The sequence below is a fragment of the Micropterus dolomieu genome, linkage group LG11 (genome assembly GCF_021292245.1).
Source record: "Micropterus dolomieu isolate WLL.071019.BEF.003 ecotype Adirondacks linkage group LG11, ASM2129224v1, whole genome shotgun sequence".
NCBI classification, from domain to species: Eukaryota; Metazoa; Chordata; class Actinopteri; order Centrarchiformes; family Centrarchidae; genus Micropterus; species Micropterus dolomieu.
Genome location: NC_060160.1, coordinates 3,865,639 through 3,875,693, shown reverse-complemented (window position 1 = coordinate 3,875,693; position 10,055 = coordinate 3,865,639). Strand labels below are relative to the sequence as shown.

Here is a 10,055-nt window from a genome sequence, read left to right as displayed (position 1 = left end):
CAATACTTAGTTGGGGCTCCTTTTGCCTGAATTACTGCAGCAATGCGGCGTGGCATGGAGTCGATCAGTCTGTGGCACTGCTCAGGTGTTATGAGAGCCCAGGTTGCTCTGATAGTGGCCTTCAGCTCTTCTGCATTGTTGGGTCTGGCGTATCGCATCTTCCTCTTCACAATACCCCATAGATTTTCTATAGGGTTAAGGTCAGGCCAGTTTGCTGGCCAATTAAGAACAGGGATACCATGGTCCTTAAACCAGGTACTGGTAGCTTTGGCACTGTGTGCAGGTGCCAAGTCCTGTTGGAAAATGAAATCTGCATCTCCATAAAGTTGGTCAGCAGCAGGAAGCATGAAGTGCTCTAAAACTTCCTGGTAGACGGCTGCGTTGATCTTGGACCTCAGAAAACACAGTGGACCAACACCAGCCGATGACATGGCACCCCAAACCATCACTGACTGTGGAAACTTTACACTGGACTTCAAGCAACGTGGATTCTGTGCCTCTCCTCTCTTCCTCCAGACTCTGGGACCTTGATTTCCAAAGGAAATGCAAAATTTACTTTCATCAGAGAACATAACTTTGGACCACTCAGCAGCAGTCCAGTCCTTTTTGTCTTTAGCCCAGGCGAGACGCTTCTGACGCTGTGTCTTGTTCAAGAGTGGCTTGACACAAGGAATGCGACAGCTGAAACCCATGTCTTGCATACGTCTGTGCGTGGTGGTTCTTGAAGCACTGACTCCAGCTGCAGTCCACTCTTTGTGAATCTCCCCCACATTTTTGAATGGGTTTTGTTTCACAATCCTCTCCAGGGAGCGGTTATCCCTATTGCTTGTACACTTTTTTATACCACATCTTTTCCTTCCCTTCGCCTCTCTATTAATGTGCTTGGACACAGAGCTCTGTGAACAGCCAGCCTCTTTAGCAATGACCTTTTGTGTCTTGCCCTCCTTGTGCAAGGTGTCAATGGTCGTCTTTTGGACAGCTGTCAAGTCAGCAGTCTTCCCCATGATTGTGTAGCCTACAGAACTAGACTGAGAGACCATTTAAAGGCCTTTGCAGGTGTTTTCAGTTAATTAGCTGATTAGAGTGTGGCACCAGGTGTCTTCAATATTGAACCTTTTCATAGTATTCTAATTTTCTGAGAGACTGATTTTGGGGTTTTTATTAGTTGTCAGTTATAATCATCAAAATTAAAAGGAACGAACACTTGAAATATATCAGTCTGTGTGGAATGAATTTATACATTATACAAGTTTCACTTTTTGAATGGACTTACTGAAATAAATCAACTTTTTGATGATATTCTAATTATATGACCAGAAATACTAATTCATAAATCCTCGGGGCACCACCGGAAATTCAGTTTGCCCAGGGCCTCCGGACTCCCAGGGTATGGTTTTAATAATTATACAATTATTCCTAGTGATCAGTTAGTAGTAATTGCTTAATCATTTTGATAAATCAATCAGTCAATCTGATATCGAAGGTGTAAATCCTCCGTTACAGTGACCTGGAGTTAAACAATACACACACACAATTCCTGTGATTTAGGTGAAATTTATTAGCTAACTAAAGGTGAATATAAATGCGGTTAAATATAAATCAAAGAAATAAACAATGACTAAACAAACAGAATGCAAACAATGAGAATGATGGGGTTGAAGGTAAATTGAGTTGTTCTACTGTGGGGAAGAATTTGAGCAAGAATGTTATGATGATAATTCAGTTAAATTTGGTTAGGAGTTTGGCTAAGGATTAGACTAACGGACATCACTGATCACAGAATGCGGGGTTGGTTCTGCCTTACTGGGAGTTGTCAGCCGTGGGCTGGGTTGAGTGGCCCCACGCTAGCTGCCCGATTCCTGGCTTTGTGCTAGGGATTTTTCTGGGGGTTCTTCCGCTTTGTCTGGATGAAGATGTCCTTTGTTACTGCTGGCGTAACGGGCCCACGTGGCTGGGTTTGAACTTCAGTGGGAGCAGTATGAGTTAACTCGACTAAAATAAAGCTTAAAAGAACTTGGTCGTTCTTGAATTCAGAGTTGCGCAACTAAAACGGTCTGCTAACTTTACAAACAAACAAAAGAAAAAAATAACTTCCACGATAGGAGCGGCACTTTGCGTGTGTGGCTTGAAAAGAACAAAGAAATCTTCGCGGCAATGCCGGGCCAGACTGCTTAGGGCGTTGCTGGGAAACTGGGCACGCTCCGTAAGCGTGTAGAGCAAAGAGCAAGAGCGAAGAGACAAGAGAACAAAGTTGTGTTTCCTAAGGCGTGTTCCAGGAGGGGGCTGTGTTTCCCCTGAGGATTTATTTCCGGTCTCTTGAGAGAGGCTGTCCCTTAACTTTATGTCTATTTTAAAGTCTATTTGCATGTACTTCAATCAAATACCTTCCCACAATCAAACCTTAAATGTCATAAACAGTTATACCATTATTAGTTTTAAGCATTTGATAAAAAGGAAAGGAAACAATTACTTTTTAGTAATTAGAATGGTTACCAGTACATTTTCAGAAATTCAGGATGGAAGGAGGTTAACTAACATTTCCTGGATAATATTGGCTGTTAAACATTCTTACTTAGAGAATATATATGCAAGTTGAATGAACATGGTATCAGATTATACACAATAAAATACAGAGTGACACATTAAACCAGCTGAAGAATCATTACATGTAATACTTATTTTGTCCTGTTGGGGGAGCTCTGGTTCCATGATGGGACAAAGGATCTTCTGATTATTTACTTATATTTAATTCAATCCTTGGTTCAGGAGCTGGGGAAATCAATTATTTAACACATGATAATATTTCTGTATCATGTCATTTCATTTCTAAGAGAGTATAAAAAGGTGCTGGAACAAAGCATTAGTTAAAACACGAATTAAAGGAATGGCGGTGATCATTTGCTGTAAATTAAAGAGCACTGCAAAATTAACTTACTTATGGATTCTTCTTTTCAACAACAACAACAACATGGTAATATAACTACTCAAATGGAAGTGGACAGACCTACTAAGTAACTTAAAGATTCTTTAATTAAACACGGTAATAGGCAAGTTTATAAGGAGACAATATTCATTTGTCCACACAAAGGAATTCGGGGCAGCGTCCTTCTCTGGTGTCTGTCTTTCTTATCAGTTTCGCATAGCTGCGTGAGAACGAGGGGCAGGTTAAGAGTCCATGTTAATGGCTCTTTGGTAGGGTATAGAACCAGGACTGAAAGAAAGGGGTTCTTTGATGTTTGGAGTAATTAGAAAGGGGGGCACGGTTGCCATGGCTACCCTGTGTGGGGGGGCAGTTTAGCGTCTCTTGACCTTTTATTCAAAAGGGTTCTGATAGGCTGGTTCAGGATGAAGTCTCTGGGAAGTGTCGAGGTGACACCTTTATGGTTGCCGAGGTCCTCACAGCCTGGTTCAGGTTGAGGTTAGTCTCTGTGTAATGTTAATATTGTCATTTTAATAGTCATGCATAAAGTCTGTTATCTCAACTTCACTGGAGGTGGTAGGTTTTAGAGCTGAAACTACCCAAGCAGCACTTGGGAGTGGAGAAAAACTTTCACCCCCTGCCTTTGGGGTACTACGGCTGTCCGTCTCTTTCTCTCACGTAGAGAGAAAGAGAATTTAGAATCTCCAATTATTTTGATATAAAATAATCAAACCCACACTGGCTGGTTTCACATGTGTTTTCTTGACAAAATGTGGTTTGGAGACCAGCGTCAGGTGACACAGCCGCTGTCACGTCGTGCAGTGTGACCCCTTGTCACCGATCAGTCACGTAGTGTGAACGCCACAATGACTTCAAGACTCCTATCACAAGACGGCAAGTTGTGTAGTGTGAACGGTACGGCCATCGGCCGAGGCTGAAAGTCGTGTAGTCTGCACGAGCCTTAGGTCGCTCCCTTTGTTCTCATGATGTGAGTTTCCAGCACAGACAACAGAGAAGCACTACACTATACCAGTAGCCAGAATAATGTTTGCAACAAATAACCAGTGGATGGTTGTTGCTACTGTGGCAATGACAAAACACACTTTTGGGGGTTCATAAGCCATCTCCTTGTATTTGTATTGTTGTAGTTAAAAGCCTGCCAGGTAATCTACTAAACTTCTGTTTTGTGTATTTAAAACCATTCCGAGCCTGGATTATCCACAGAACAGCGACTGCTATGATTTCAGCTGGGTGCTACATTAGTTCTGCAATAGTCATACACCTTAAATTATCTCCATACAGCACTCGTGCTACTGTCCATATCTATAAACACCAGCTGAAGGCTCTACTGCATGCCATCTTTAGCAAGCTAACATTATGAATAACATCAGTGTGAGTTAAATAATGCTCCAAGTGACTGTACTGAAGCTTCCGGTCCTCAGAATGATGGAGTCAGAAAATCAATCTTAGACCCTGTCTACACGAACACGGGGATTTTCATAATCGTGTTTCGGGCGTTCGTACACATGGAAACGCAGTATCAGGTCACTGAAACTGAACAGGGTGAGGATTTTCAGAAACGCTGGTTGTAGTGTTGTTGTGTGGACAATAAAACCCGGGGGTTTTGCCTTGCGACGTCTGAGTGTGCGCCATTATCCGCTGTGTTTGATGTCGCCGCCAGGTGGTTTGGTGGACTAGGCCTTACATAGACAGAAATAATACTGCAGAAATTGTGTAATGGTATGACATTTTCATAATAAATTATACAAAAAATACATTCATTCTTATCATCAGCAATCTTTAGGCACTGTCAACTGTCACTCTACCCAAGAAAAGTCTCACGGTCTCCCATCCCCACCCCACAGAATGGCCCGAAACCTGGATGTGAGGGATAGGGTATTTGACCACTTTGGAGGAAATGTCCTAAAGGCAGGCAAGATGAGCCCTGATGCTTTCGTACAGATGGCGGTACAGCTGGCTTACTACAGGTGAGTTGCTGAAAAATCATGTGGAGTTGGACTGTTTTGTATGTAGACCGTTTACTCATTACATTATAAATGGGTGATGAGAGAGCTGCAAAGGCTTTATGTAAAAAAATGTTTTTAAAACTAACGTAGATTCTTGTAATCATTGAAATGTACCCAGTTTTCAAAATCTTTCAGGTTGTGCTTAAAACCACGGCATTGGTGATAAGGAGACAGAATGCTGTGAATACAGTACATTTTCTCAGCCAGAAACAGGAATGACAGATAAACAAATGCTATCAACTAAATCACAGGATACGTAGTAAAACATTATAATCACTGTGTTTGTAGAGCTATAGTGTGTATTTGACTAGTTAACAAGTTTCAGGCCTCTGTATGTCAATTCATTTTCAGTTTTATTTAAGTTTAAGTTATCTTATTTACTTTTCAAATACAACAGGTGTAGACCATCAGTGATATATGAGGAGTATACAGCGTTGGCGATGGGACAGTGGATATGACTTGGATTGTGTGTTTGTTCTGGTCATTTGCCCTGGGTGCCGCCAGGGGGCGACAGAGTTTTGGGGGTTAGGGGTTGTGGGGGTGTCAATACATGTAAATATGTCTCCCTGCCCGTATTGTTACGGAACGCAACATAAGTTATTTTGGATCAAAGCGTCAACAAATGTAAATGTATTTTGAAATAGAAACCACAAATAGAACCTACACTCAGGATGAGTGGCCAACTGATTCAAAAAAATAATGATAATAATAATAGTAATAATATGGCGGTAGGTCTCAGACCGTGCTACATGCCTAGAGAGTCCCACGCCATTGCTGTTGTTGTTTACGTCCCATCGCGAGACTGCAAACACAACATCCAGACGCATTCATCTCCGGGGATTTCAACCACGTGACACTGGACTCCACACTGTCAGACTTTCACCAGATTTTAAGCTGCCCCACCAGGAAGAACAGGACAGTAGACCTCCTGTATGCCAACGTGAGGGAAGCTTACATTGACACTGCTCTGCCCCCACTGGGAAAGTCTGATCATAACCTGGTCCTGCTCACGCCACAGTACAAACCGCAGATCCAGAGACAGTCCACGACCAAAGGCTCCTTCAGGAAATGGTCTCCTGAGGCAGCGGAGGCTCTGAGAGACTAAATTGAATGTACTGACTGAAGCGTCCTGCAGATTTCTCCAGCGCCTTCGAAACCATCCGGCCGTTCCTGCTGAGAGACAAGCTGACAGAGATGAGGATGGACCCACGCTTGGTGACATGGATTACGGACTACCTCACAGAGAGACCACAGTACGTCAGACTGAAGGGCCACACGTCAGACACGGTGGTCAGCAGCACCGGAGCACCATAGGGGACAGGTGCTCTCTCCCGTCCTCTTCACCTTGTACACATCTGACTTCCAGTATAACACCGGGCTCTGCCACATGCAGAAATACTCAGATGATACTGTGATAGCTTGCTGCATCAAGGATGGACAGTAGGAGGAGTACAGGAGCCTGGTAGAGGACTTCGTGAGGTGGTGCAGGACCAACCATCTGCAGCTGAACACCTCCAAGACCAAGGAGATGGTGGTGGACATCAGAAGGAAGAAACCACATCTCCAGCCTGTGTCCATCGAGGGGGTCGATGTGGAGGTGGTCAGGACTGTAGCTGGATGACAAGCTGGACTGGACATCAAATATGGACACTCTCCACAAGAAAGAGCAGAGCCGTCTGTACTTCCTGAGAAGACTGGGGTCCTTCAACATCTGCAAAAAACTGCTGCATATGTTTTGTCTGTGGTGGCCAGCATCCTCTTTTAGGCTGTAGTTTGCTGGGGAGGGAGCAGCAAGAAGAGAGACGCCGGTCGACTGGACAGACTGGTGAGGAGAGCTGGCTCAGTGGTGGGCTCAGAGCTGGACTCTCTGGTGACAGTGGCAGAAAGAAGGACCCTGGACAAACTGCTGTCCATACTGGACAACGCCCACCACCCTCTGCACAACACCTTCATCAGGCAGAGGAGTGTGTTCAGTAGCAGACTGCTCTCCCAGCCCAGCTCCACCAACAGACTTAAAAACTCTTTCGTCCCCCTGGCCATCAGACTGTACAACAGCTCCTAGTCATGGCAGGGAGGACAATAGACAAAATCTGTACTCTTTACATCCATCTGCACTACTGTGTGGAAATGTGGAGGTGGTGTCTGCCTCCTGAAATCAACCTGGAACCTGATTCCACAGGAGAGGAGCTTTAGAGGTGAAGGCTTAGATAGCTAATCAGCCAATCACATGGCAGCAACTCAATGCTTTTCCACTGCACAGTACCAGCTCGACTTGGCTCGACTCGCTTTTGTTTGGTTTTCCATTGTAGAAATGTTGTACCTGTTTATTTCGTATCACCTCACCTCCGTCGAGGTTCCAAGCGAGCTGAGGGATACTAAAATGTAACGTGAAAACACAACCAACTGCTGATTGGTCAGAGAGAATATTCACTGCATCAGAAATGCCAGCAACAGAAAGTTTTATATTTTACAGTTTTCATATGTAATTTCATCACTAAATCCACTTCTGAGAAGTTTTGAGATGAGAAATCAACTGTGTAGATTTCGAATATTGACAGTTTGACGAAAAGTGATGGTGGAACAAAAATGTACTTGAATATTTTCGGAGTTGAGGAGCTCCGCAAGTGGCAGCGGGGGAAGCCTGTACCAACCCGCGGGAGGAGCGTGTGAGGCCGCCAGCCGCCCGCTCACAGAGCCCTCTGCTCCCGCCGTCACACAGACCGCTGCAGCAACAACGGCAGAGGAAAACACAGCTGGAAGGTTTTCATACCGCTTATCTGTCTTTACATTCTGAGGAATGTTGAAATGTTTTAACTTAAAAAAGAGGAAGCTGTGTGGATCGCTGGTATGTGTGTCGCATCGCAGAGTCGAGTCTATCGATTTGCGCTATGGTAGCATTTTTCGGCAAGGCAGCATAGATCGTCACTGGCAACAGTTCAATGTTCTGGCAGATGTTTATTTCCTCCTATGTTTTATTATTATGTGTATCCATAGGGGGTGGAGCTTGATACCTTGGCAAACACTTCATCCCCCTTCAGTTAACTCATTATCTAAGTCTTAAGTTGTCAACTGTTAAATTAATTGCCAACTATTTTGATAGTTAATTTATAATTTTTTGATGATATATACATGACATTTTTTAATTCACTGGTTTCCTTTTATGAAATGTGAATATTCTCAGTTTCTTTACTCCTATGATAGTCAGCTGAATAGATTTGGGTTGAAGACAAAATAAGCCATTTGAAAACATCTCCTTGGGCTATCAATATTTTCTGACATTTTTATGGACCAAACAACTAATCAATTATTTGAGGTAATGATTGACATATTTATCGATAATGAAAATATACCTTAGTTGCAGCCCTCCTAGATTCAGAAGCTCCTCTCTTAGCAGGCTAACCTCAGTTGTATCACCCATTCAGTCTGGGGCCATCACATAAAAACACAAAATGTTTTTGACACTCCAGAATCACAAATTTAATTTACCACACATTATTTTTACTCTGCACGGATACATTGTGATTATTTGTTTCTGATATTTTCCTCACAAAAATGTTCAAAAGTAACAAAGGCATCAGTTGACATAATATAGCCCTGCCTTAATCCTCTGGTCAGAATTCCTGGTGTAATTTATAAGTACAGTATTTAAGAATGTATGCTCTCGTGAAGAGAGATAGCTTCATGGCTTCATTTGCCGTGGTGGGTGAAACTAAGAAGTTATCTGCCATTATAAGGCAACACAAGCTGAAAACTGTTCCATCACAAGGATAAGGTCCTCTCTGTTGGCACTCTGGTTTACAAGCCTCCACTGCTTCCTGAGAGACCTCTTTCAGATGATCTTGTCCTCCAAATAGACGAGGGATGGTATACATGAGAATTGGGCGTCCCCTTGGAGCTACTGTATTTCTGCTGCCGCGGATAACGTGGGTATTCCACAAATCTGCAACTTGCTGCAGTTGTTCCCGTAGAAGAAAAATACCAGTGAGAACACAGATCAATGTAACACTTCCTATTTTGAGTCAATATTATACATGCAGACATATGCTCCCTGGACAAAGGGGGTGAGTGGACATTATGTCAACAATGTGTAAGATGACTATACTGCTTACATTATTAATAATGTTAAAAGCCTGTAGCGTCCAAGAGCGATAGCTAAGGGTTACTTTGCATGTTGTGGGACAGTTAAAGTATGTTTTGGTTTTTGTAAATGCATGTCATGTGTTCAACAGAATACATGTGTACTGCTGTGACTAGTCAGTTTTACAGTCCCTGTGTAGGCTATATAAAAATAGTGATAAAGCAAGCAGAGTTGGTCTGTCTTCCAATTTTGGGATTGCAGTTTGTTGAGAAGGCATGAAGCCATACCATGAGTATTGAAAATCCATCAATCGCTGCATTTATACTGTAGCATGGCTACTTATGTTTTAATAAACTTATGAGAATTAATTCAAAATTATGATTTTTAATATTCAGAGGATATTAATTCATAAAGCTTCGTTTCACCCGAGATTCCGTTCACCCAGGGTCTCGGGATTCCCTGGGTATGGTTAATAATTATACAATTATTCACTAGTGATCAGTTAGTTAATAATCGCTCAATTATCTTAAATCAATCAGTCAGTCTCATATTGAAGGGGTAAATTCTCGTGGCAGGGACTTGGAGGTAGGCAACACAATTCCTGTGATTATAGTGAAGTTTATTAACTAACTGAGGTGACATAAATGCGGTTAAATATACATCAAAGAAATAAACAATGACTAAACAAAGAGAATGTGGGGTTCTATTGTGGGGAGAATTCGATACATAGGGTGGAAGAGAACTAATGAAAGTAGTTAGATGGTACTAAAATTTGTCTAGGAGTTTTAAGGACTAAAGATAATGGATTAACAGACTATTGGACATCACTGATCACAGTTACTACAGCCCACGTGGCTGGGTTTGGTTTAAGTGGGAGCAGTGTAAGTTAGCTCGACGAATAAAGCTTAAAAAGAACTTGGTCGTTCTTGAATTAAACTAGTGTAACTTAATGGTCTGATAACTTTTAACAAACCGAGGCCTCTCCGGAGGTCGGGCAGGAGGCCGGCGCTGAAAGCGAGATCTCTCCGGA

General features: G+C 42.7%; 1 protein-coding gene across 1 annotated transcript in view; it reads left to right on the top strand.

Moving 5' to 3' along the window:
- Nucleotides 1–10,055, top strand: part of LOC123979166 (carnitine O-acetyltransferase-like) — a gene marked incomplete at its 5' end in the record, with an annotated part of 36,479 nt that overhangs the window by 16,357 nt on the left and 10,067 nt on the right. The window contains 1 exon segment of the mRNA XM_046062942.1: nt 4,786–4,908. Within this exon segment, the coding sequence (XP_045918898.1) occupies nt 4,786–4,908 (123 nt within the window).